Genomic DNA, 27,000 nt, shown 5'->3' on the forward strand with positions numbered 1-27,000 from the left:
GTCCAGATTTCGTGACCCAAATTGAATTTACAGTATAAGAATCACTAAAAACCATTAGTCAAGTTAAGATACCAAAAACAGTTTCCGATTTCTATGGTCACTAAAGTTGTAAATTTGAAATGTATTACGAAGGGTGATGAAGCAGGGTTATAATTAAGAGTGAGCGAGGGACAGAGTAAGTTAAATTGTTTTCCATTTAGCCATTTTGTATAATAAAATGGACAGAACCTCAGAGGTCTCCTTGATCCATTAGTTGGGTAAATAAACAAATTCACGCAACAATATAAACATTTTCACATTTAGAACGATTTCTTCCATGCTTTTCCAATGGGAATCTAAACATGTAAAGCGTATCAACAGATTATACCTTCAATTACAAAATTACTCGGACTTGTTTAATTGCTGATTATTTGAATATAATGGAGTGCATGACAATTGACGACAGAGAAAGTTACTGTACATCCACGAGTAAACCAAATGGAGGCAGGCTGGCAGCTTCCATCATTGGAGCAAAAAGTTTGTTCTCGCCCAAGTTGAAAGGTCGAGGGTGTGTGACTTACTACCTATATTCCCAGTTTCGGCTTAAATCTGTTTACAAGGTCATTTACTCATTTTTTGTAGTTAATGTTTGCAGTTAGCCTTCAAACAAATGAGAAGGCAAGTCGCCAAATGGAATTATCCCTTCCGTACATGGGGCTGTTGTGCATCAAATGGATCATGACTACCAGGATGTCCATACAGAGCCAAGGAGGCACTGTCCGCCATTAGTTGTCCCTGAAATAGAACACAGACTGTGACTTCAGATGATGTTTATCATGAATAAAAATAAAATGCCTTAGAGCCCTCAAATCATTGCCAGCCAAAGAAAAAAAAAAAACTTATGAAAGTCATTAACTCGTCAAGTAAAAGATACAAAACACCCTCAAGCGACGTTGCAAATGCAATACTTTGGGGGTAGTTTTTCAGGTAACTTTCGAATTTGCTTATGCTACAAAATTTAAGAAGACATGACTTATGCTTTACTCCAAACATGCTGTTTCAGAATCATCAAATTTTGCACTGTTCAGTGTTGAGGCATTAGCGAAAAAAGCTTATTCACAAATAAGCAACTTTATACCCTAAACACAATGGGAAAGGAAACATATGTCATGGATTCAAGGCTTTCCCCTCATTGAGATGGACCGGTCAGTCAGTCACAGGAATCTTTCCCATAATAATGCTACTCACATTGCCACAGTGAGTTTTCAATGATATTGTCTACTAGAATCAGATTCAGGACTGCATTTTTTTTGGCAAAGACACATTAATCACAACAACAATAACGATTGTAAGTTAAACAACCCACTAAACTCCCCCCCCCCCAAAAAAAAAAAAAAAAACACATAATTACCAATGTCTTCCCTAATATATCGGGGTGCCTAAATTGCAACTCTATCTCAATATCAAAAGAACCATGAAGAAATGAACTAGGTTTGGCTCAGTCTAAGGATCCTTAGAATCCTTCAAAGTCCCTAACACAACCATTTCACCCACATGATTATTACCCAAATCCACTTGACACTTTCATCGTCCATTTTCTTGTGGGGTTCCCTTTTCTCTCTAAAGCTTAGCACCCAAATCGAGCTGAACATTACCCCTATTCTCTCATCGCTGCTTATCCTTTTCCGGCGTCTAACCCACTAGTTTACTTTTTGTGCTTCATTAAAGCTGTAGCTGGTTGTAGTTCACTAGTTTACGATTTGCGGTTGTAGGTTCTTCCTCTCACCTTTCAACCTTTCTCTCTCCTGCCATCATACAAAAATAGGAGCTGACAGGGAAAAGAAAAAAAAAAAGAGGCAACTTATAAAGCCACTATGTTGACATTACAGAGTCAATAAAACTTATCTGTCCTTGTTATAAGAGCGAAATATCCATACCCTTCTCCAAGTAACATAGGGGACTGATTTATTCTATTCAGCCGAGTAAAAAAATTTCCTCATATGAACCAATAAAACTTATCTGTCCTTCTTTAAACTTACAACTTATTTGAGCTTAATAGTTTTATAAAATGAACTTGGTAGCATTTATCTAAGTTACCCAAACTACAAGCTTCTTGACCCTTAATCGAACTTTTTCACCAATATTTTGGTGAAAATAAACAAAGCTAGAATAACGGGCCTTCCGGTATTGTGGCATTCTAACTCCACTATTCCACTCAATGACATTATCTGTGGACAGTTAATTGACTCAGTTTTTGGTAGTCCATTAACCAATAACAGTATTTTATAAGCACTCTGATTACTCTTAGTCTCTTACAGATCCTACCTCAAAAGCACAATTAGGATTTTTGTTCACCTAAACCGAATTAATTCCTATACATTAATCTAACCAAATTTATCATGAATAAACTCCATCAAGGCACTAACCAATGATTTTGCAAACTGATAGTTTCTTTCTGAAAGTATTCCTGACGATACAACTATTATTATTTTCAAGTCCTTCCAATGTGACATAACATCATTCAGCTATCTCCTAAAGTAGCTTGGGCAAACTGATAATCAAAATGAACACAGCTTCATAGGCATGATTGTTAATGATGGCATACCTGATGCATGGAATACTGAACAGAATAAGGACCTCTTCCGTATGCCATACTACGACTCTCATAGTTTCCCGTGTATCCAAGATCTGTACATGAAACACACATACAGAAATTATCAGAACATGTAAATACTACTTGTGGAACTTTGCAGCATTTAATTACAGTGCACAGATTGCACGGGTAGGACACTCTTCAAAGGAAATGTGAGGAACTGCATGCCTGGATTTGAAGCAGCAGCAGCCGCCCTTGCTCGTTTCTCAGCATTAGCAAGCTCAGCACGTAGCATCTCAATATCGTGTGGCAGAGAGTTCATTTTCCTGTCCATTGCTTCATTCAGTTCAAGATTAGCTGCCCTAGTCTTCTTTTCGTATACTACTGCAGCTCTGTTTATGTCCCCAATATTTGACCACAACAAGAAAAATTATTTTAGAAAATCCCAAACCTTAACTCGAACAAAACCTAACTTCATGAATCATGAAATTCTCAACATAAACTTTTTTTTTTTCAACTAGAGCATAATACTTAAAACACTTTACAATCTCATAAATGCAATTCTTTTATAGTAAAGAACCCACTAATATAACCCACATAACTTTTCTAAAGTGCAGCCAACTAAAACATCATAGTCAAACCAAAACAATCCCACAATCAAGTGAATTTCAACTAACTTAGTTGGTTAAAGTCTCGAGGACTTCAGATCAAAATTCGCAAACATAAGCCCAATTTCACAGCATTGCTAACAAACCCTTTTCAATTAAAACACAATACATTAAAAATCTCACACACTCACATGCAAATTCTTTAAAATAAACAAAATCCCATATACAATTCCAATTTCACAAGAATCAATCAACTTTATAGATGAAATTAGAAAGCAATAAACGAAATTCAATGAGAAATCAAGATTAAATTACCTTCCTTTCTGAAGTTCTTGCTCCATTTTATCAACATCAGCCTGAATCTCAGGCACCTGAGAAGCATCCATCTTAACCCTAGACAATTCAGTATCAAGAACCTTTAATTGAGCAGTAAGCTGAATCTTACTCTCAGTCAATTTCTGAATATCACCAATAACTTGGGTATGCTCAGAATTTAGGGCCTCAATGGCGCGAACCTCGGTCTCTAATTTGAGAGACTTTTCGTAAAGCTCCTTGATTTGAGATTCTCTCTCCTCCCTGAATTTTCGAGCGGCGGCAGATAGTTTTCGGAGCTCTTGATCGGCGGCGGCGAGTTCTTGCTTGAGAGTCGCGTGCATTACTGACATTTCTTTCTGGTCGAGAAGGAGGCCTTGGATTTCACGGTGATGCACAGTCATATGCGACGGTGGTGGAGCTCGTGAGTGCGGCTGTCTTCCGGCCATCTCTGTTTATGCTTCACCGACCTCTGCCCCGTTGTGGCTCTTCGCCCTTCTGATCAAGTGACCAGAGAGAAAATTTGGCTCTTGAGTTTAACCGTCTCTCTTGCGTCTTGTTTGATGAGTTGTTTTAGCCTTTTAGGACATACTGGATATGGGTCGGACCAACATGAATTTGGTATAACTTGGTATGAACTAGGGGTGTGCAGAAATGGATCTGGACCAGAAAATTGACTGGGATCGGACCGGAATTGGATAGGACCGGACCAGATCGGTTGATTCCGGTCCGGTCTTCGGTCCTCTCAAATTGGGGATTCCGGGTTTTCGGTCCGGTCCGGACCGAAAAGTGTATTTTTGTAATTTTTTGGGTGAAAATTTTTAATTTTATGTTTAAATTTCTAAAAAATTTAGGTACAAAACTTGCAATTTATAAATTCTAGGTGCAAAATAGGAAAGCACGCAAACAAAAACAAGACGTTAAAAATGTATGTAAATATTTAAGATACTAAAATGAAAAATAAAATAAAAAAATAATGTAACCGTAAACAGGTCTAGACCGGAACCCGACCGGTTAAATACGGTCCAGTCTCGGTCCCCAAAAAAATCAATTCCGGGTTCCGGTCCGGTCCGGTTTTGGACCGGTGCACAGCCCTAGTATGAACTAATGAAACTGTTAGGGTCTGTTCTGATTTACTGAGCTGATCTGATTGGAATTGAATTGAAATGAGTCGAACTAAATTGTTTATGAGAGAAGAAAATTAGGGACTGGACTGAACTGAACTGAAATTGGCCCTTATTGTCCCAAGCAAAATATGAGAGACATACTAATCATGTGCATCATTTTCAAAAGATTGTCATCTGACAAGCATGAATGCGGAATGCACGATGCATTTTCCTATGTGTAAGCCTGATTATTTTTAGCAATTTAACTAAAACTCTAAGTATTTTTCAAGGGTTATTGACTTATTGGCATACTATATATACCAGGTTGTGCATGCGTCTCTTTAATGATGCTTTAAACCCTTAGGGGATATGAATAACATACGATAGAGTTTGAGGGGAGATATTTGTAGTGAATCGATTTGACCAAACAAGCTTCGAATTCTTGTATAAAAATTTACCCTAAATGTGATAATTATGATTTTGGTAACAAAAGTTTAGTATAAGGAGGTTTTTTGAGGAGGCAACAATAGTATAGGGGGTAGTGGCATTGCATGTTATTATTGGCCCTAAATTGAAATTATCCAACCTTACGCAAAGATGCGAGTCAAACAAAGTAATACTAGAAATACCTTCTCATTTTTTGGTAACGCAACAAATACATTTCTTAAGATAATATAATTACAAGCATATTTGGAAAATCTTGATCAATATACTTTGAACCCATATAGCGAACCAGCTAACAATCTAACATATCAAACTACCACATCAATTAATTAAGACCATTTCACCCAAAAAAATAAATAAATAATAAAATCAATTAAGACCATAAAATGAGAAACCTAAAGCTCATCAAATCAATGTGTTCATCATAAGTCCAAACAAATAAGCCCATTTTTTTTTACCTAGGCCGATTATTAAAATTCCTTGCGAACGCACTCATGCTGTCATGCACAATTTGCACAGCACCAAAACATACTTATATCAACTGCAACCAATTTCACAACTCACAATTTGGCTGCATTTCATTTCCTTCTCTCCAAAAATGGCGGATATTTCCCTCCCTAACCACCAACTCTCTCTCTTCTTCTCCCAATTCAAACTCAGAAGGTCTTCCTCTTTCAACATTACAGTTTATAGAACAATATTATTGATCAATTTGTTCGTAATCATTCTATTGCAACAATCATCTTACACTATTTTTTTTTCTTTCTGAATTTTGGTTGCAGATTTGATGATTCTACGCTGCGAATTCTGGAGTTGATTCTATCATCAAAGGACGTGAAGTTATTGCTCGATTTTCGAAGTAGATTGAAAGAATTTCTTAGGTCAGAATCTCCCATTGTCATCCGCGAAGCTTCAGGAAGATCAGTCGAACAAAAGTTATTGATTCTCGATTTTCTAGTTCGTGCTTTTGCGATCGTTGGTGACGTTGAGGTTTCTCTTTCTTTTTTCTGAATTTTCTTCACAATTTTGTTTATAATTTTTATTTTTCAGTTTCATTGTTGTTGAATTTTGATTTGTATGTTTTGATGATGATTTGATGCTGAGTTGTTCTAAATGCTAGTTTTGAAATCGTTAATTTTGACATAATATGAATGATTATGTTAAATTTCATCAAATTACGAGATTTATGTTGTTGTGAATGTAGAGTTGCTTGGCTGTGAGATATGAGGGTTTAGTTATGCGTGATTCGTCAACAATTAGTCATCCGGAGCTGCTAGTTTTATGCAGTGAATGGATGAATTTTGCTGAAGATGCCTTTAACAATGATTTTTACTCAGTCACTGCAAAGGTGATTTCTCTAAATTGAGAATTCTACAATTCTGATGGTTTATAAAATGATTATGATGCCTTTTTTTTACTGCTACTTGTACACTGCAAATTGGATTAAATGCACCCATAGTTTGGTGTGCAGTGGCTGTATGCCTGTATCTGATTGATAGCTTTAAGACTGCCTTTCGATTGACTAGTTATGATTTATTTGCCTTAAATGTGTGGAAATAAGAATAGTGGACTCGGATAGCTCTTGTAAAATCGCTCTAGGTTAAAATAGAACCTACCTCGGAAAACTACTTTCGAAAACAAACTATTTACTGCAGATCGACATCGGAGGTGGCCCAAACCTAGGAGAATTTTTCTTCGCCACTAGTGGCAACGAAGTTCTTGGTAATTAGCAAGGAGGAAGGAAGATCTCCACTCATTTCATTCGGTGCCTGCGGTAACCAAAAAGTCTGTCTGTACAAACGATCTAGGCCTGTATTCGGAGTTTCCCTGGGGTTGGTAAGGCGAAATGGGGGCCACCCTAGCCCATTGAGTGCTCTACCTCGGGCCATCGACATCATACGCTCTACTGAAACCTGCGTAGAAAAACTTCAACAGATTTACAGTCTGTCGCTTTTAACCACTCGGCCACTCTCCCCTTCCCGGGTTTGAGGTGAAGTATAATTTAACTTTCTAATAATAAAAGTACCTGTTTATTATGCATTTATGAGCAACAAAAATTCACTGGTGAGCTTCCATTCAGCAAGTGTTTGAGTATTAATTTAATACATAGAGTACTCGATTTTTTTTTTTTTTGACGTTTTGGTCACCACATATATTTCAGGTTGTAGTGTTGTACATTAGTCAATTTTATGTTTTACTTGTACACCTACCCTCGGTGAGCATCATGATACTTTGTATAATCTAATTTAGCAAAGAACATAATTTCACAGTGTTGGTTTATTAGCTTTATCTAGAGCTATCTACTCAGGCGGGTTGGATTGGGTTGGGTATGGCTTGGCTCGGTATTTGATAACTCTAGCAGTATAGCCTGTATTAAATGCTCTACGCCTCTACTTATAATATCCAATAGAAACTACCTAAATATGTCATTGATTAATAATACCTGATCATCAGCCATATTTTTGATCTTTTTCGATTTTTCTGGTTCTTAATAGGCATGTGAATATGCTCTTTTGAGTCTTAATGTCAAAAGTGGATTCAATTGTGACAATCTCTCTGAAAGTGCGAGTACCATCAATAGAATACAGAGGCTTAAGGACACTGCCATCAGATTATCTACTTGCCATTCTGGTAAGCTTCATATATGCTCATGTGTTGTTTCATATTTGGTATTGTCATGCTTGATTTTTTGTTGGCATGGGCCCCATTGCTAATCCTGATGGACGGTTTGTTGTTTATTTTTCAATTGATTTGTGTATAGTGACTAAGCTTGTGAATGAATGCTTCTACCCACCAACAACTTGGGGTTTGAGATCCCTCTTCTGTATAGACAACTAACAATTGGCTCATTGGTGTATCCTCTGGCTTTCTGCAATCCCATATATTGTTTTAATTCTCTGTAGTCCATACCCCTGATAGTCTGATACCGTGAGATAGGGCCAAATATTAAGCTTCTTCACACTGATAGAGAACTTTATAAAGTAATATGATTGATTGTCCTTGGTTTAACTTCATGCACATGACATTTTATTTTGGGTGCAAATCTGCTGCACTATATACCTTTTCTCTTTTTTGCTTGATCATTGTACCATTTAGTGTCCCCTTTTGTTATTACTAGATATCTAAAATATTAAAAATATAGCCCTTGTTAAAGTTGTTATCTTAGAAGCTCTCCGGTCCTTTGATTGTTACAAGGTTTGCAGAGCAAATATGTAGAGCTCTTAATTCAGCAGTCCAGAACATATCTCCTGAACACTTAGAATAAAGCTCCACAGCCCAAGGGATCCCCTGTAATATTAGATTAAGGTACACGCCACAGTCTAATTATGTACTTGGTTTATGGTGCCTATCACTGTTCATTGCCAGGGAAAGCGAATTTTAGACTCTAAACAGAAGATCACACACAACATTTTTCCTGACTTTGAAGTCTTATTAGAAGAAAACATAAGTTAGTCTCCCTGAGCTCCTGGGTTCCATTTAGCAGAAAAACCTGTAGTTAATAACTCTCTTTTTCAAGTGGAAGGGCCTTGGGCTTCATACTAGATAACCTTCAATCAAATAGGCAAATAGCATATGCCCTTTAGTATAGTTTTCATACAGTTGTACCTGTTTGTGCAACAAGTTCTGTGATTTGGCAATGTTATATACTTATATAGCAACAGCTTAAGTCATAGGAACATCTGGTGCCTGGTGGTCTGATGGCCTGTACCAATATTGTTCTATGTTGGTGGCTGTCATTTGTTCCTTGTACTGCATGGTGCCATAATCTCAATGGCTAAAGACTATGCCACTATGGGTCATAGATCTTCTCTTATATTGGAAATTGATTTTAGAGCGTAAAGTATCCCCCAAGTCAGCCTATACAGCTCATGGCTCAATCAGGCCATACAATGGGCTAATCGCCTATTATCTTCTATGTGGCTTTTCCTTGGCCATTTGGACCTAATGAAGTTCCACTATCATCACTAATAATTATTATGAGGCTATGGTTACCACAAATCAAGGATATGCTGTTAGGCCTTGGTGAAGGCCCATAATAGGAAGAGAGACTACTAGCACTTAAGCCAAGTAATGTGCTAACCTAAAATCATATGGTAAGAGGAGTAACCCACAAACCTTAAATGCTAGTCACTTTTCTACCAATCTTCCGACATGGAACAATACATCACGCATGGAATTTTCAACACATGCTTGACTTTAGATTATGGAAAGCTTATTGCCAACTTTTAAGTCCTACAGCCAAAGCACAATAACATTGAAGGGAGAAATAAACTGGTCCATTATCAAATATCTTGATTGTCTTGTGGGGGCCAGAATATTCCTTCCCCAGTGCCTAGGGTTCTGCTTTTGCCCATTTTTTTTTTAATTGGATTTAATGCTTTTGCCAAAGGTAAGAAAAGAATGGATTTCCTCAGTGAATGAGGATTCTAGAGGATAAAATGTAGTCTTTTGTGCACTGAGAAACGAGACTATCGGCATCTAAAATTCTAAATGTGGCTCTAATGAGGCTTCATGTACTAGTATTTTTTATTTCCTTTACCATATTGTCAAATTTTGAATTATAGGTTTTCATTTGTAGTTGATATATGTGTGTACATATATGCATGCATATGAATGTATGTGTACACACGCGGCCGTGTGTTATATTGTTTTCTTGGGTCTTTTTGGTTGCTTTTGGCACCTCGTTTTATCAGTAACACAAAAGGTAATTAATTATGTCTGCTAGAAACTAGAATCTGCTGAAATATTTTTCTTATGAACTTAAAGGAGTTCTTTCGTGGGAGCTGGTTGATAGCTAGGCCTTCTTCAGATTATTATATTCTTCATTGGTCCATAAATTTTCATTGTTTCACTCAAAATCATTGAAACAAATTTCATGAATTGCAGTGCCCTATATGTGAAGTTTGGTTTGATTGGTCTTTGAGCCAGAATTTGTTATTCTTTGAATCTTTGTGCATTGATATGCCTAGAATAAGATGTGCCAGACCAGGGCAATAGTTCATACTGACCAATATAGATAGTAATAATGATCATATGTGTTTATTTAGGATGAGATTATGTAGGATTTCTTTGTTGTTGTGTAGTTTCAGGCTGGTTGCTTAATAACAAATATAATTAATTACAATAGTACTATAATTTAGTTAGTTAAGGGCCTGTCTGAACGCTGTTATTTAGTTAGAGTATTGTTTGGTCATATACAACCAACAGAATTGCAGGTTTGTAGTTTGTCTGCCTGTACCATTTATAACACTGTTTTTTTTTTAAACACTTATTTATAACACTTAAAGTAACTTATTTGGTGTTTAATCAGTTCAGGGGCAAGCCACAGAGTACATGAAAAAGAAAACTTTGTGCATTAAACAGTCTTCACTTTCTAATGAAGCAAAATGTACTGCAAGCATAAGCTTTAGAGATGGGATCAAGCAGCAGAATGTGCGTAACTTGTTACTTCTCAAAAGTCAGTAGAAGCCCAGAGGAATTTCCTGATTTCAGTTATTGCAGAACAGGTCCTTCCAACTTAGTCTTCTATTATAATCAACATATATGTTTGTCGGCCAGAACAGTGGTTTAGATGTTTATCTTAGAAATTGTGTACGGTATGCATTTTCATATAACCAGCTCATTTCCAATGAAGTCGATGGTGTATTGTTCGTTGACTATTGGATTATAATGGACTGATCTATCTAGCTCATTAAACTGCCCAGCGCTCGCACTTCTCATTAATTTTGAAGTTGTAGACAACAGCTGCACATTGCACCAAGGGTTAACTAGAAACAACCTCTCTATCATTTAGATTTAAGATTATGTTGCATACATCCGATTTAAGATTATGCCTTGCTCTATTCTCACATTATCACCCTTTCTTACTTCAGAAATCACCTAAATATGTCTCAGTTGTAAATAAGTATCCATAAATTCATCTGAAACAGGTCCAAAAGATTTTATGTTATGTTGCATTTAGAATTTAAGAACTAACACTCAACATGGTAACATGTTAAATCTCATTCTGATTTGAGAAAAATCTAATCTAATTTGGAAAAAAGAAATATTTAATTTTCAGCAACCATGTGCACAGTTGTTTTGCTTGATACCGAATTTTTATTTAATATGCAGTTGATGCAGTTTGTGGTTTGAATTAGGATATGCTTTCATTGGGAACCTGTTGACAAACTCTGGTTAAGCAGTTGGACTGTTGAGGTGAGTTGGCTTTCAAGTTTTCCAGTGGTGAGTAATTTTATTGTACACATTGCTTGTACTCGTAATTTTTGCATCAATTAGAAAATGTTTAAGTAATCAATTTTCAAGAATCGAATCTTCCATATCACCAAAGTGCATTAAATGCGTGCATTGGACCTATCATGGATTCTTCTTCTCTTATGTAGTGAGAGATGTCTGTTTTTCTTTTTACCTTGTTCAATGAATAAATAATACACTTAAGACAAGCTAACTTTACAAGGTTCTAAACCTGTTTTTCCCTTTTTTCTCTTCTTCCTAGAGCTTAGGGGGTTGAAAACTTAGACCTGAAATTTCAGGTACACTTACCTCTAATAAGTTAAGGAACACGCATTTCATGGCATTTGATTAGCCATTTGAAGCGTACATCAAATGACATGGCTAGCAATATGTTTTGATTTGAATTTTTTGCAATATGCATACATCAAAAGAGCATTTGTCAAATTGGGTTTAAGTACTTAGAATGAAGTATTGTGAATTTTCTTTTTTCCAATATACATCAAATGGAAGAACATATGAAGTATACTTGTTACATTTGTAATGAAGTGATGGTTTGACCAATTAAGTAGTAGTTGGTGTAGTTAGTAGGGGTTGCAACTTGTGAGTTGTGACCTTGAAGTCATACGTTCAAATATTACTTCGATTTCAATTCTTGGAGATGGATAACCACTTATTTCTTCCCTCTCATTCCAATGGCTTGGCTTGCAATATAGATTGATTTGACCTACAATAGATTTTAGTCTACACAAATACATCCTTATTACCATGTAATTATACATCTATTTAAGAAAAGGTGTTTTTTTTGAAAAATTGCTCATGGTTTAAAACCTACCCATATTATAAGCTCCAAATTATGTGACTAGATTTTACATTTGATCCTCTAATCCTATCACATGTTTCATCTTGTGCCTCGTTATCTATGATTATGCCACACTATCTATCTACATTATTCAATAGTATATGATATTAAGTCTTGTGATGTGATGAAAGTAATACGAAGTATATAAGATGGGATACAAGATAAAGCATTATTTAGACTTATGATCCAATTTAGTTAAGCAATTTACCAAACTTTACATGACAAACATTAATAGACGCTACAGTTATTTTATATAGGATGAGTTTAATCCAACTTAGTTACATTGATGTTTTTACTACAGCTTATACTTGTGCAAATATTCTGTGCTATAAATTGTCAAATTTCTCATAATCTATATCAGGTCAGGATATACCAAGATTTCCGGTTATCTTTTCAATAGCTATTCTATATGAATGTTTTCATTATTTTGTATGCCTGCATTAATTCTTGAGTATAATTAGAATTGAGACATTTCAATGTACAATGACCATTGTGGAATGAGTGTTGTTTTTCTTGGGACAAAAGATTAGAAAGCTTGGAATCATGTGAACTGCATTTAATGCTGCATTGTGAGTAGGTCTTAGGGTTCTACAACTTTGTTGGTATGTTTATAATATTACGAGTATAATCTTATTGTAGTGACATTTTAATTTAATAATCCTTGGACCTTAGTTTAGTGTTCAATCTCGTTGAATGGTCTACGTGAGTAATATCTTGTACTAGCTTGTGAATATGAATATATAATTATGGATTTATTCCAATTAATTATAGAGAAAATCAGAGGCTTTATCATCAACTTCTCCGAGTCTTGCAATTTTTTGGTGAAAACTTATTTGTTTTGAACTTGAAGAACTCTAGTATTTTCCAAAGTCTAAATTAATACTGCAAATGAAATAATACTGTATAACAACAATATGTTACCATTTATCAAGAAATTTGCTAGATAGTCAAGTAAACTTGGAGGGCATTTCTGATTCTCATGCATTTGTATTGAAACACTTGTATAAAACGTGTCTGATTGTTGGTTAGGGCTAACATTTATCCAGACTTTCTATACTTGCACCATGTATTGCCAATAATCCACATTGAGTGGTTATTGTTGACCGATTCTAATTTTTTTTTTTCAAGTTAAATATAATTACTCTTTGAAAGTAGTTCATGAAATTGGGAATTGTTTTGTATCTTCCCAGAAGGAAAAAATATACAAATGCCAGCAAAAAAACACACTTGTGAATTGATATGGTATACTGCCATGAGCCCATGACCTGTTCCGTACCAAGGTAGGGGAGAAGAGGGGTATGTAGGAAGCGATAACACAACTGTCTTCGACATGCACAAGCTTGGTACGCTTGCATCCTAGAAAAATTTTATGACTAATATGATGTAATTTTCAAGGGTAAGTTGGGGGGGGGGGGGGGTGAAGGTGGGTATGTATGAAGTGATTACACAATTGTTTCTGACCTTTCTGTACCAAGTTAGGGGAGAAGAGGGGTGTGTATGAAGCGATAACACAACCATGTCTCTAGCAGAACAAATTTGGTACACTTGCACCTTAGAAAAAATTTATACTAGTACATAAAATATCACCAATATGTTGTTGTACGGAGTAAGTTGGGATTTAAATTAAATGATGATAAATTCAATTACGAACATGTAAGTTGTTTTCTTTATTAGAGTCTTTAAGTTTATTTTACTATACCTCCTTGTTTATTTATTTGTTTATTCAATTACAAAATTAAGTAGTGGACAATAATTATAAAAAGCTTTTGTTAGTTGTGATGAATCCAAATAGTGACACTTCTATATTGACACATAAATTCTAGATATTCTTCGATTTATTTTGTAGTTGCTTATAAAACAATGACTACCTCGTTTTGAATAATGAAATAAACTATAGAATCTTATCCCGAAGGACCCAAATACCCACAATTTTTGACAATGTGTTAGCTTCTATAATGTTGGTCTGATGGCAAAGATCTTTGATAGAGAGCATAAATAACATTGTGATACGTGATTGTGTTTGACGTGAAGATGTGAATGTCTGCCAACAAACATTCACGTCGATCCCATCTTTCACTCTTAATTGTGACTAAGCTAGCTACCTGCTTAATTATTAGTTAATTATGTGTTTTAAATTTGTTAAGACCCAGTTGCTCTGTTTCATTAATTACACCTCTTACTGTGTTTTTAAGCTGTACTTTTTATTCCATTTTTTCACGTGTATGAGAGTAGTTAAGGAAGGAAGAATAAAACTAGTCAAATGGGAACGTGAAATTGAAACAATTGCATGGATGCCAACCTATCACGCGCCTAGGCGGTGGGCTTCTATTATATATGCTAATTGACCTTTTTACCCTTGCTAATCTTGCATGTAATGTATGGAGAAATACAGTTTATTAATCCTATGCAGTACTATCAAACCCTCCTTAATCAATGAAATAATCTGATTTATGTCCCCCTTATAATTTTATACTACGTAAGAGAATTGTTCTAATATGTGGTGCAACCGTTGTATCGATAAAATTGGTCTTAAATGTTTACATAAGGATTCCTGCCTGACTGCCTCAACCTCAGCAGTATCCTTCCATTGAGGGTTGTTGTACGTTTAATCAAGCTCTCCTTTCTGTATACATTTTCCTTGATATTCTAAATTTCTAATTTGTCTTTAATAAACTCTGTTTCTTAGTTTGAACTTTATTTTAATATAATTAAGTGGGATCCATTCAACTCTTGGACTATAATACAGTCTCCTCTTTAATTAAGTACTATAAATATATGTTACCCAGGCTCATTTTGCTTCTATATCATATCCCTGTCTTATTTTTTTTCCATCAAACCTCATCATCTGTCCTGCTTTAGACTTCTATTTTTAATTTCTTTATCAAAGGTTAAGCTCCTATAAGCATGGGTGGAACTGGAAGTTCACCTTGTGCGTCATGCAAGTTGTTGAGACGCCGTTGCGCAAAAGATTGCATCTTTGCTCCTTACTTCCCTCCTGATGATCCTCAAAGGTTTGCGCTCGTCCATAAGGTCTTCGGCGCAAGCAATGTCAGCAAAATGTTGCAGGTTTGACACCCCCTCCCTTTCTGCGCTAATTAAAAAAGAACAATACTAGTACAAAAGGCTCAAGAAACATATTTTTTTGGAAGATTATTGTCGCACCAATTAAAATGATTCTTGTTTATGTTATCTTTTATCCTAAGCATTTGTTATTTTCTTTGAAAAATTCAGGAACTTCCAGTTCAGCAGAGAGCAGATACAGTGAGCAGTTTGGTATACGAAGCAAATGCAAGGGTTAGGGACCCGGTTTACGGGTGTGTAGGTGCAATTTCATTCCTACAAAACCAAGTTTCACAGCTACAAATGCAACTAGCAATGGCTCAAGCAGAAATATTAAGCATCCAAATGCATCAAGACCCGACGACAACATTACTTCAAAATCAGATAGAATTTCCAGACAATAAATCGCTTCTATTAGCAACTAGTAACAACTTCAGTAATCTCCAGCAGTACCTTAATGATTTTGCTGCTTCTACTGGCAATGTAATTCAGGACCCTCTGAAAAGAAAGTCCCTATGGACATAAATTCCCCCCCCCCCCCCCCCCCCCCCCAATTTTCTTGCAATCAAAAAATTAAGTGCATTAGAAGTACTTGTTAAAAGTTTAGCTATTTCTTTTATCTTTTCCCCAAATCTTTTTTTTTTTTAATTTTTTAATTTTTTGTTGTTGTGTGAAGTAGGGCGATCCTTGACTTTTTCTCATGCCTTTACATCTTCCTAAAGGCAGGCAAACGTGCATACAACGTATAATCAAAGGATTAATATTTAATAGAATCAATTAAAATAGTGTTAAGATAACAATGCAAATTTGTAATTATAAAAAAGTTGCAGGCGTTGCAGTTGGTTTGAAAGGGAAAGTGTACAAGTTAGAACATATGAATGTATGATTTATTATAAGAGTCAATATTAAGCAATTGCATGTGGACTGATTGTAGAGTAACATGGGTTTTATAGGAATTTTCCATGTAATGTAGAATTAGTAAGAGTCAATGAGTCATCAAATTCTCCATCTCCACTGTTTAAAAATTTAAGTGAAGCTCATGGCTAAGCCGGCTGTTTCTGTACGTGTTAAGTTCACATGCTCTCCTTTACCAATTTACTAGAGCTGGCCGCCGAGCCGGAATAGCCGGACCTAATCAATTCATCCAAGTTACGAGTTCAGTACAGGTCAAGGCTCGGGCCAAGATCAGCTTGGAATAGTCAATGGTCAAAGAATTAAATAGCTTGTACTTTTCCTCCTAAATAAAAGAATTTTCACACTTTCAAATCAGCAAATTACATTTACAATATCAATGGTAAGACTAATAAATTACTTATTACTGGTCGTGAGCTCAAACCTTATACGTACTAAACTTTAATATGTGTATAAACAAAAGTTATCACGTGGCACATCATTCAATCTTGTAGGAACACTTTTAATACTTGTATGTTATTATACTTCGTAGAATAAGTAAATTATAGACTGGGAATGCTGCAATACAACAAGATCAAGTGATACAGGGTTAATTTGTCAGCTTTGTCATCGGGTTGGGCCCTGTTTCGAGACAAAAAGGTCGTGAATCCAAAACCAGTTAATGGGCTTTTGTAAGACTAAAAGTGAATATCAAAATTGGGCCAAAAGCTAATGGTCCAAACCCGGCGTAATCAAGCCGGGTTGCATATAATCAGCTTAAAAGCAAAAGGACTAAAGGAGACCGTGTGTATCATAAGGTCACATCAGTCCAGCCATTATTAAAAAAAAAAAAAAAATACACTAGCAGAACTAAGGACAATTAATAAAACGAAGTTCATAAGAGGTTGTTATATACACCTGGGTGTAACGTACACCTATGAGTATTTATTCTCATTTTAACCTTAGGTTAGTTGGGTGTACGATACACCCGGGTGTATATAACAAATTTTACGAGAGATGGAGACATGCAATGAAATTTTTGTATCTAATGGCCAAGTGTATGTACATTTACATGATGTTGACATTCACTCATACAAGTATTAAATTATAAAATCAGTACTTGATTAAGTAATAAGTATATGTCTTGAAGATTATGATGTAATTAGAGCTGTCAATTTGAGTAAACGGGTCGGGTTTAAGCCGAGTTAGTGTGGGTCGGGTCGGGTTGGGTCAATACGGGTTAATATCATAACATATGTGGGTCGGGTTCGGGTTGGGTCATACATCTTATCGGGTTTGGGTCGGGTTAGTAAAAGGTCGGGTTACATTCGGGTCAGGTGAAAAATATGTCAGGTTTAATTCGGGTCTTTACGGGTTTAAACAAGTTAGGGTCGTTCTCGGGTTCGATTCAAGTTAATTATTTACGAGTTATAATCAGGTTGGGTCATTCTCGGGTTCAAGTCGGGTTCGGTTCAAGTCAATAATTTGCGGGTTATAATCAAGTCGGGTCATTTCCAAGTCGGGTCATTCTCGGGTTCGATTCAAGTCAATAATTTGCGGAAAACATGTTTCGTCCCTGAAATTCGTCCCTAAAAACATTTTGTGAAACTAACCTCTTAAAATTCAAAGTGAAATATTGAAGGAATAGATTTAGGATTCAATTTCCGTTCCAATACCAACAAGAGATAACGACCTATACATATTGATTCAATAACAAGTCGGGTTGAATTTGGGTCGGGTCAATAACAAGTCGGGTTGATTCGGGTCAGGTTTGTAATAGGTCGGGTTGAAATTCGAGTCGGGTTTGTAGCAGGTCGGGTTAAATTCGGGTCGGGTTAGGAACAGGTCGGGTTGAATTCAGGTCGGGTTAGGAACAGGTCGGGTTGAATTCAGGTCGGGTTAGGAACAGGTCAGGTTGAATTCAGGTCGGGTTAGGAACAGGTTGGGTTGAATTCGGGTTTTGACGGGGTAAAACAGGTTTGGGTCAATTTCGGTTCAGGTCGGGTTCGGTTCAGGTCAATAATTTACGGGTTACATTCGGGTCGGGTCGTCTTTAGGTCGGTTAATGTTCGGGTTCGGGTATCAAATACTCGGGTTTAGGGTTGGTTTCAGGTCGGGTTCGGGTCACCATTTTTTTCGGATTCAGACGGGTCGGTTAATAGGTCGGGTTAGGGTCGGTATTTCAGGTTGGATCAGCTTTTGACAGTTCTAGATGTAATCCAAATTATATTACTATTATTCTTGAGTATGTGGAGTTATATGTTACGGAGTGTCATGTTACACACTTACCTCTTATTGTACATTACTAGTTTACTATAGAGTACTATAGTTTTACTATCAAGATATTATGTAAAGTGAACAAGCAATCTGAAATTGTCACATATAATTATACTTTTTTCAATTTCTAATAAGTCGGCATTAATACATAAATTGAACATTTTAGGTCATAATCTACCTCAATTATTGGATCAATTTCTTGTAATACTGTAGGTACGAGTCTTTTATATTTCAAGTCTTTGTCACGTGAAAACTCATGTTACGCATAAAAGAGTTTTTGACCTTAGCTAATTAGAAGATTTTTGGGTTAAGATTATGAGAATAAGTCGACTAAAGTTTGAAAATAACCCAATATAATGATTTTAAATTAAATTTGCTCCGTGTGAAGATGTATGGCTTCCCTCATCGCGATGCAAAAATTTGACTCTGCATCAAGTTGTTAATATCAAGAGGTTGTAATGAATCAATATTCAATAATATCAAGTTCTTTTGAAAATTATAGTTACTGCCTCTATCTCATACGGAGTAATATAGTGGCCATATGGTCATACCAGTAGTGTTAAAAAAAAAAAAAAAAAAAAAAGAATGATTAAAACTTCGCAATAATAAACAACATAATCATGTTGTTATTAGATTCGTGTCATTTATCTTAGTGCGTAGTTTTATAACATCAAAAAAATTTAAAATTTGACGGATTGAATTTATATGAAACCTGATAAAATAAAATAATAACTATCTCGTCACTTTAGTTGAACAGAATCAAACTTGAATATGAAATTATTAAAATATTTGAAAAAGCATCTCAACCAAAAAGTCTCCAATGGCCCAATCTCTAAAAGAATTACATCATAGCAACTTGTTTTGCATAATGGGTGGTAGGAACGGTATTAATTTTATGTACTTCCTTTTCTTAGAAATAGATGCATTGCAAAATTGCAATGAATCAATAATACATTTTGAGGATATATTTTGTGGAGTATTTGGTAGTTATCTTTTATATTGTTTCCTAATTCCTAGTTATCTAAGTTAAGGTATTTCTAGGGTTAGCATTTTTTAATATCTATAACTAGTGTGTGGTACAGGCGATGTCCCGGGTTGCTAGTTTGTACTTGATTAATTTGCTAATCAAATTCAACTGTTTAGTAGTAAGACTTGTTGGTTTTGAGTTTAAGTTTTGCTATAAATATTTTTTAGCTGTCGAACTCAATCATTACATAATGGAAACAAATAGTATAATAAGACACAAATTAACTTATCTAAGTTAACTATAATTTTGTTGGATAAAAAAATACAATTAATAATTGGCTAAGATGGTAAGACTCTTAACTTAAAACTTGTTGGTCTTGAGTTCAATTCTTGTTATAAGCATTTTTTAGATACAAACCTAATACATGTGAAAGTGAGGTGACACGTGGAACATATTCTGTTTTAGGAACGCTTTTTAATATATAAAGTATAGATTAAAATCATTTATTAATATCAATAATTTAAATCATGGTATTTAAATCATTTATTAATATCTATAATTTTAAAGGGTAAGAATTTTTCAATTTGAAATTTTGTTGAGATGCATTCAACAAGATCGCACGTGGCTATGATTTTGCTTTATTACATACACTAAAGGTGATCAAAATAGAGTGTAGGCAATATAAAAGACAAAGCATCACAGAGCAAACTTCCAATATTTATAGTAAAATTTCATCACAGTTTATTGTTAAAATTCTACTAACACCTTAATCTAGCAAGGACACTCTAGAAGTATTACTTGTACTTCGTATTAGATAACACAAATAGCTTACCTATTTATCCCCCTTTTAGAGCATGTTCTGATTTACTAAAATGAACTGAATTGAACTGAGCTGAAATGAATTGTTTATGAGAGAAGAAATTAGAAATTGAACTGAACTGAAATTAAATTGAAGAGAACAAGCCCTTAGTTTTCACTATTTTGTGAAGAACACATTACCTACATCAAAATAGAGAGCTAATAGACCAATTTATAAACTTAATACTTATTTCTTTCATTAATTGGTTTTTGACTGAAACCTCTTTCGTACCTGTAAAGTTGTCTAAAGCTAATTTATCACTGATGGCTATGAGACTTATTAATGGTTCAACTGGTTATAGCTTCCCTCTCGATTTCAGGAGATCCTGTGATTGATTCTCATCACTCACCCTCGTGGCTCTCTAAATAAAAAATTAAAAATAAAAAAAAATAAAAAAAAAAATCACTAATGAATGTGAGATTTGGACCATTACTTGATACTTAATGAATTTAACATGGTATTTGAGTCCGCTAGTTAGGTGAGAGGCTATAATATCTAAACCTTATTCTTGAACAATTTTCATGGGTGAGTAGTGTTTAAAATCCATAAAGACATTGCTAGCCAAAGCATAAAAATAAAAACACATAGAACCCACATAAGTTGTCCCACAATCCCACATTAAAGATAAGGAGAAAAATGGTATAGATGTTTATAAGTTTATATTTTCATGCTAATTGAATCGAAGGTAAGCTCAAATAGATATATCAATATATCATATATGGATGGTTGATTATGTATTGGGATAAATTAGTCACTAATTATTTGCACTATTGCTCTTTATGAATAATATAAATAAATTAAAGGGAAATTGAACAAACTTACAGACATAAGATTATTACAGCCCACAAATTTATCTTTGTACTTTTTTTAGAAAAAATAAAAAATCTTTTTTAAGGTAAAACTTCTTACAACTCCGTTGATTGGGCGTCTAATCTTTTAGCATAAAAAAAAGGGACAATCCTCATTAAAAAAAAATGGTACATTTGGGTCTTGTTTCCAAGGACAACATGACAACTGAGTTAACACTGACTTAGTGACTCGTGTCGTCTGATGGGCTTGGGCTTCAATTTACTCACGTTTAAGTTTTTAGTAATTTTGTACATTATTATTTTTACCATCACTTTTATTGCAAAAAGGGCCAACACTTAAATGGAGGCCCACTAAGAGTCTTTTTTGTGGGCCCACTGACAGCTCCTCCATGCTGTCATATCTCAACCAATCACTACACAGTATGCCCATCTATTAGCCAATCAATAGAAGATAAGCTGCCACGTAACCATCCAACTTTAACAGTATGCCCATCTATTAGCCAATCAATAGAAGATAAGCTGCCACGTAACCATCCAACTTTAATTGACTTTCTTCAAGATATTTTTATACTTATACTATATCACTCCCATTTTTGAGGACATTTTCCTTCAAAAACGAAGAGAAGTAGAGAAATGAGGTTGAGTTCTTTTCTAAAGAATCCCAAAAAAGAAGAGCAACAATTAGCACCTGAAAATTATGGGAGTTTAGAAGAAATTAAAGGGTTTTTGGGGATCAATAATATTGAAGCAAAAATTGAAGAACAAGAAGAAGATCAAATTGTGGTGAATAATTATGAGGAACATGATTATTTTGCGTGGGATTTTTTGAGTTCTAGTTGGGAAAGTGAGGAATTATTGCTCCCAAATGATCAAGAGATTAAAAATGAGAGCTTTAATAATTATAGTATTAGTAGTGTTAATGATGATGTTAATAGTCATGTGAAAAGCGAAGGTTTTAGCAGTCATGTGAATGTTGAAGATTGTGGGAGTGTTTATGGATTTTGGGATGAAAATGTAATGGAGGATAAAAAACCAAGTTTGAATCTCAACTTGAATTATGAAGAAGTACTTGAAGCTTGGTCCAATCGTGGTTCTCTTCAAGCTCATCATCATCCTACTTTATTTGTCTCGAAAGATTATTATGTTAGTATTTCTTATCTTTTATGCGATTTTTAATGCAAGTATATATGAAATATTCTCATGTTTCGTGTTGTTTTATATTTAGAAATGGAATGAAAATATCGTAAAGACGCCATGATCAATTGTGGAAAAACAATAACTTAGCTAGCATCATCATACTTGCTAGCTAGTTATAATCAAGTACGCCGTGCATGTTAGTTAAGTTTCATTTGTTATGGAAATACTTTATCCCATAAGTATTTGCTTAATTTATCTTCCTTTTTGTTGTATTGAACACACACATGAAAACCAGAAAGATGTTCATTGATGACTTAACACTATTAGACACATTAACGATACTTTATACTAACCATTTCACATAATATAGATGGGAGAGGTGCCAAATTTAGAAGATGAAAAATCAAGAAGAGAAACAAGTGTGCTTCGATACAAAGAAAAACGTCAAAATAGACTATTCTCTAAGAAAATAAGATATGAAGTCCGCAAACTCAATGCAGACAAAAGACCTCGACTTAAGGTACATTATTAATGTTCCTCATCATATAATTTTGAACATTTTTCATGAAATCTTCACTTCATTTCACATACAATCTTAGTATATTTGTTACAATTAATATTGGTTGGTGTTTTTTTTTTTGGTCTTGCAGGGTCGTTTTGTGAAGAGGGTATCTGATAAAAGTATAAAATTATAGTCTACAAGAAATTGAAATATCTTCATCAGAAAAAGATATTTTAGCATTATTAATAAACTTTTTTCTGCTGATGTGTAATTTATATTTGTACAATTCTTACTTTATGGAAAAATCAGCACTTTTTGGGCATAATCTCCAATAGATTTTTATTACTATGATTTGTGGACGGTGGACCAGACGTCCTGCCTCAATCATACCTTTTTGACCTCCATTATCCTATTGCATATGGCATTTTCCGACCTTATTGGGGAATTTTGCTTTTACAAACCTTTTTAATGTTCGCAAAAATGAATGTCCTCATCAATCATCATGGTCAAAAAACTTACCATGTATGTCTACCATGTGATAAGTTACAAATCAAATTTGGTCTATATTATGCTATAAGATTAGGATTTTGGTAAGTATGAAGTACAATTTGTAAGTGTCTTATACTTGAGTTATATCATTGTTTAAGCTTCCAAAAGCTATGATATATTGTAGATGTTGATCAATGCACATTACAATACTAAAGGGTTTAAGGGTCGGTATTGTTATTCATAATAATATTTGTACCAATCAAATGCATTTTTATGTTGAAAAATTCATTGGCTTTCAAAATCATTTTTTAAAAGTGAGTTGATAACAATGCTAGAATGATGGTAAAAGAAAGAAGAGTACTCTATTAGGCTTATCTGATCTTATTTGAACTTGTTAGGCCATATTAAAACTTATTTTAGTTGTAACTCAAACTTGGACAATCTTTATTAAAACTTATTTTTCCTGTACTAAACTTATCTGAACTTAACTGAACTTATTAGACCCGAAATAAAAGAAAATAAGGTGAATAGAACATATCCTTAATATTATACATTATATTGGTTTATTGTCACCTTTTGCATTTTAATTTGTAGTGTAAAATTTTTGCAATGATTAGCCGGTTATTAATCTATTGAATTTTATAGTTTTAGGTCTTGTTAGATTTAAACTTAATTGTTAAGGTCCACTTAATGAAATAAATAAATGCACATGTAATAGGTGGAAAAGTACTCATATGAAGGAAAGAGAGAAATAACATTCCAAATATTTTTGACAACAATGGCTCACATGACTCACATCCACTCCACCTTTTTTATTCAAAAAATATTCTTTCAATATTTGATAACATAAATTAATAACAAATAAAGGACATAATCATCAATAATTACCCAATAGATATATACTATAGGAGAGATCAGGAAATGACATGGTCAAAAAATTTCCCTCTATCTTTTTCTTTTTGATTTGATTTGTTTTCAAATCTTCTCAACAATATTATATCATCTAAAATATTTTTTCCATTATAGCTAACATATATTTTCCAAGTCACGAATTTGTTAACGAGTTGGATTAAATGGTCACTAATAAAGAAACAACTCAAATAAAACAAGTCATGGCCTCATGGGTTTAATAATTGAACCAGGATTAAATAGCTTAATACCTTAAACACATACTTTTGTAGTTGATAAAATAAAATACTTCGCAGGGTGTAAAGGAGTCAAATAAATAATGACTAATGTGTTAGAGGCTTATTCGGATTGTTTCAATTTCGAGTCAAGTCATTTTAATAGACCTGATTCAGTCGAGCCCGACCCACTGGTCCGACCCGACCCGGCCCCATTAATTAAATAATTTGGGCGGGTTTGGAAAGTCAATTCTATGCATTTTTAGTTCATTTTTTTGGCCCCGCCCGAAAAGCCCGCATTGTCCCGGTAGTTTAAGTGGGTTTGGGTACATATATTCTGGCCCAAAGCTTAGCCCGACCCAACCCAGCCCGAGGAATGGACTTATTTTGGATTTTGTTCTGGCCCAAACCCAGCCCGGCCCACCCATTGATCACCTCTAATTTTTGGATTGGTTTGATATTGGGTACACTTCTTATATGGACTTATGGAGTCAATCTAATCGGGTCGGCTAAGTTTTTTAATGGGTCAAAATTCCGCTAAATCATATCGGTATCGGTCAATTTCACGGGTCGGGCCAGTAATTATAATAGTGATATCCAAACTGCATTTTCCCAATACAAAAGCCCAAATAGCGGCCCACTATACCAAACAGAAGGCCATTTTGATAAAACCCAAAGTATAACAACAAACCCTAACCCTCCGATCAAAAATAAAACCCCTATTTCAATTTTAGTCGAAAACGAAAACCCTAATTTCCCCATTTCTCTGCTGCAGCAGCCATGGGTAACACACTCTCTCTCCATCTTGTTCGAATTTCTGTAAATTTGATGATAATTTGATGATCTTTGATCTTGTTCGATATGATAACCGTGAATTTTGATTGCAGTATCAGGTTCAGGAGTAATGGCGAAGAGAGTGGTTGTCGATGCCAGACACCACATGTTGGGGCGTCTAGCCTCCATTGTTGCAAAGGAGCTTCTTACTGGGCAACGCGTTGTTGTGGTTCGTTGCGAAGAGATCGCACTTTCTGGTGGTCTTGTTAGGCAGAAGATGAAGTATCTTCGTTTTCTTCGTAAGAGGATGAACACTAAACCTTCTCATGGTCCTATTCATTTCCGTGCTCCTTCTAAGATTTTCTGGCGTACTGTTCGAGGGTATTTTTTTCTTTTCTCTTTATTTTGGATTCTGGATTTTCTGTTTTTCGATCTATTTTATTTGGTATTGATTGATACATGATAATATAGGATAGCTTCTATGTTTGAGAAATGTCGTATGTTAATGAAAATTTTGAGATTTTTAACTTAATTTATGCTTGAAAATTGGATTGTGATTTGATCTTTTTTGCTTAGTGTGATATATTTGTTTTCTTGCCACCTTATCGAAAAGCTCTAATTACTTGAAAATTAGAAGAAAAAGATTATATTGTGAGATGAAATGTGTTTGGATTTTCTTCTAGATTAATACTCCGTACACTCTTATGGTTCTAGGGGTTTTTATGTTTTGGCTTTTTAGTTGCTTTTGATTTTTTTTTTTTTTTTGTTTAGCTGTTGTTATAGAAATTAGTTTTGAATTTGGTGTGCCGTGATTAGAGTTTCATATTGTGTAGTGATCATTGTTGTGATAAACGTATTTATTGTGAATTTGCTTGTGTAGTATGATTCCTCACAAGACAAAGAGAGGAGCCGCTGCATTGGCAAGGTTGAAAGTGTATGAAGGAGTTCCCCCACCTTATGACAAAATCAAGAGGGTGGTTGTTCCTGATGCTCTTAAGTGAGTTGGATTATTCTTGATATTGTTGATTGCAGTTCTTAATTTGATTTTGCTGTGTCAATTTTGGGTTCTGTAAGTATTGACCGTATCATTTGTTGGGGTAATTCAGGGTGTTGAGGCTTCAAAAGGGTCACAAATACTGCTTGCTTGGCCGTCTATCAAAGGAAGTCGGCTGGAACCACTACGACACCATCAGGGTACGCTTATCCTTTTTATTAGCTTTTGTCGTTGTTTATCTTTACTTATTTACTTGTTGAACCTCGTTGAAATTGTTTTATATTTACTTATTTACTTGTTGAACCTCATTTAAATTGTTTTATCTTATGCTTTGATATCTATCATGTTATAATTTTGGTGCTGCTTCATTATACTTGGTTGATACATTGACTTTAATTAGTTTCTATTGTGGACTACATTCATTAGTTCATAATAGTCCTATTATGATCTGAAAATTTTATGCAAGCATGACTTTTTGCTATGATGGAAACCTGGCTGTGATATTTGATCTCATCTGTTCTTGAGGTCTGGAACTATGAACTAAATCTGTCTTAACTTGCTGTGTTGGTAATTTTCTGCTTACCATTGTTTTGACTTGCAGGAGCTTGAGGAGAAGAGAAAGGAGAGGTCCAAGGTTGTTTACGAAAGGAAGAAGCAGCTCAACAAATTGAGGGTGAAGGCCGAGAAGGCAACTGAGGAGAAGCTTGGTTCCCAACTAGAAATTCTTGCCCCAGTCAAGTATTGAGGATAGAAGTTGGTTGCTTCCGATTTTGTTAAACTAGACAAATTGAGTTGTTTTATGTATTGCCATTCAGTCCTCTTAAATCATTTGTGTCATACATCCATCATCTTAGTTATCGTTTGCTTTGGCACTAATTTTGAATTTTGTTGGGCACCTAATATGATGAATGTAGTTCATTTGTTGTGGTGCGTACCTTTTTAAGCATATATAGACTCTGTTCTACGTGAGTAAATCTTAATC

At 34.8% G+C, this 27,000-nt stretch overlaps 5 protein-coding genes across 6 annotated transcripts; 4 read left to right on the forward strand and 1 right to left on the reverse strand.

The window, feature by feature from the left end:
* Positions 1-257: 257 nt before the first annotated feature.
* LOC145571529 (protein FLX-like 1) lies at positions 258-4,103 on the reverse strand. Its single transcript, XM_081630564.1, has 4 exons — positions 3,496-4,103; positions 2,801-2,964; positions 2,585-2,667; positions 258-774 (listed from the first exon to the last, which is right to left on the reverse strand). The coding sequence occupies exons 1-4, from the start codon at positions 3,939-3,941 to the stop codon at positions 676-678; spliced, it is 792 nt and encodes a 263-aa protein (XP_081486690.1). The 5' UTR covers positions 3,942-4,103; the 3' UTR covers positions 258-675.
* A 1,379-nt stretch (positions 4,104-5,482) lies between these two features.
* Positions 5,483-11,475, forward strand: LOC145571531 (protein DOUBLE-STRAND BREAK FORMATION-like). The gene is made up of 6 exons (XM_081630566.1): positions 5,483-5,705; positions 5,825-6,032; positions 6,247-6,390; positions 7,538-7,673; positions 10,354-10,549; positions 11,157-11,475. Exons 1-5 carry the CDS (start codon positions 5,545-5,547, stop codon positions 10,506-10,508), a joined length of 804 nt encoding a protein of 267 aa, XP_081486692.1. The 5' UTR covers positions 5,483-5,544; the 3' UTR covers positions 10,509-10,549; positions 11,157-11,475.
* A 2,099-nt stretch (positions 11,476-13,574) lies between these two features.
* On the forward strand, positions 13,575-15,721 carry LOC145571530 (LOB domain-containing protein 12-like). Its single transcript, XM_081630565.1, has 2 exons — positions 13,575-15,201; positions 15,367-15,721. The coding sequence occupies exons 1-2, from the start codon at positions 15,040-15,042 to the stop codon at positions 15,718-15,720; spliced, it is 516 nt and encodes a 171-aa protein (XP_081486691.1). The 5' UTR covers positions 13,575-15,039; the 3' UTR covers position 15,721.
* Positions 15,722-21,593: 5,872 nt separating this feature from the next.
* On the forward strand, positions 21,594-23,244 carry LOC145571532 (uncharacterized). 2 transcript variants are annotated; one of them, XM_081630567.1, is made up of 3 exons: positions 21,594-22,141; positions 22,506-22,655; positions 22,786-23,244. In XM_081630567.1, exons 1-3 carry the CDS (start codon positions 21,632-21,634, stop codon positions 22,828-22,830), a joined length of 705 nt encoding a protein of 234 aa, XP_081486693.1. In that variant the 5' UTR covers positions 21,594-21,631; the 3' UTR covers positions 22,831-23,244. The 2 variants fall into 2 exon arrangements, 1 of the variants encoding a protein (XP_081486693.1); XR_014096590.1 differs by lacking the exon at positions 22,786-23,244 and having other exon boundaries at positions 22,224-22,722.
* A 1,671-nt stretch (positions 23,245-24,915) lies between these two features.
* Positions 24,916-26,890, forward strand: LOC145569977 (large ribosomal subunit protein uL13w-like). The gene is made up of 5 exons (XM_081628952.1): positions 24,916-25,034; positions 25,138-25,405; positions 25,905-26,021; positions 26,131-26,218; positions 26,620-26,890. The coding sequence occupies exons 1-5, from the start codon at positions 25,031-25,033 to the stop codon at positions 26,761-26,763; spliced, it is 621 nt and encodes a 206-aa protein (XP_081485078.1). The 5' UTR covers positions 24,916-25,030; the 3' UTR covers positions 26,764-26,890.
* The last annotated feature ends 110 nt before the right edge of the window (positions 26,891-27,000 follow it).

The sequence above is a fragment of the Chenopodium album genome, chromosome 12 (genome assembly GCF_948465745.1).
Source record: "Chenopodium album chromosome 12, dcCheAlbu1.1, whole genome shotgun sequence".
In the NCBI taxonomy this organism is placed as follows: Eukaryota; Viridiplantae; Streptophyta; class Magnoliopsida; order Caryophyllales; family Amaranthaceae; genus Chenopodium; species Chenopodium album.

Excerpts from the sequence above, each read along its gene's own strand:
- LOC145571529 (XM_081630564.1), bottom strand. The coding sequence starts at position 3,941 with ATGGCCGGAAGACAGCCGCACTCACGAGCTCCACCACCGTCGCATATG. Across the intron at positions 2,668-2,800 it reads TGCTGCTGCTTCAAATCCAG|ATCTTGGATACACGGGAAAC; the intron begins GCATGCAGTTCC and ends TTTCATGTACAG. Across the intron at positions 775-2,584 it reads TTCAGTATTCCATGCATCAG|GGACAACTAATGGCGGACAG; the intron begins GTATGCCATCAT and ends GTTCTATTTCAG.
- LOC145571531 (XM_081630566.1), top strand. The coding sequence starts at position 5,545 with ATGCACAATTTGCACAGCACCAAAACATACTTATATCAACTGCAACCA. Across the intron at positions 5,706-5,824 it reads TCCCAATTCAAACTCAGAAG|ATTTGATGATTCTACGCTGC; the intron begins GTCTTCCTCTTT and ends TTTTGGTTGCAG. Across the intron at positions 6,033-6,246 it reads CGATCGTTGGTGACGTTGAG|AGTTGCTTGGCTGTGAGATA; the intron begins GTTTCTCTTTCT and ends TTGTGAATGTAG.
- LOC145571530 (XM_081630565.1), top strand. The coding sequence starts at position 15,040 with ATGGGTGGAACTGGAAGTTCACCTTGTGCGTCATGCAAGTTGTTGAGA. Across the intron at positions 15,202-15,366 it reads ATGTCAGCAAAATGTTGCAG|GAACTTCCAGTTCAGCAGAG; the intron begins GTTTGACACCCC and ends TGAAAAATTCAG.
- LOC145571532 (XM_081630567.1), top strand. The coding sequence starts at position 21,632 with ATGAGGTTGAGTTCTTTTCTAAAGAATCCCAAAAAAGAAGAGCAACAA. Across the intron at positions 22,142-22,505 it reads TTGTCTCGAAAGATTATTAT|ATGGGAGAGGTGCCAAATTT; the intron begins GTTAGTATTTCT and ends CACATAATATAG. Across the intron at positions 22,656-22,785 it reads ACAAAAGACCTCGACTTAAG|GGTCGTTTTGTGAAGAGGGT; the intron begins GTACATTATTAA and ends TTGGTCTTGCAG.
- LOC145569977 (XM_081628952.1), top strand. Across the intron at positions 25,406-25,904 it reads TTCTGGCGTACTGTTCGAGG|TATGATTCCTCACAAGACAA; the intron begins GTATTTTTTTCT and ends TTGCTTGTGTAG. Across the intron at positions 26,219-26,619 it reads ACCACTACGACACCATCAGG|GAGCTTGAGGAGAAGAGAAA; the intron begins GTACGCTTATCC and ends TTTGACTTGCAG.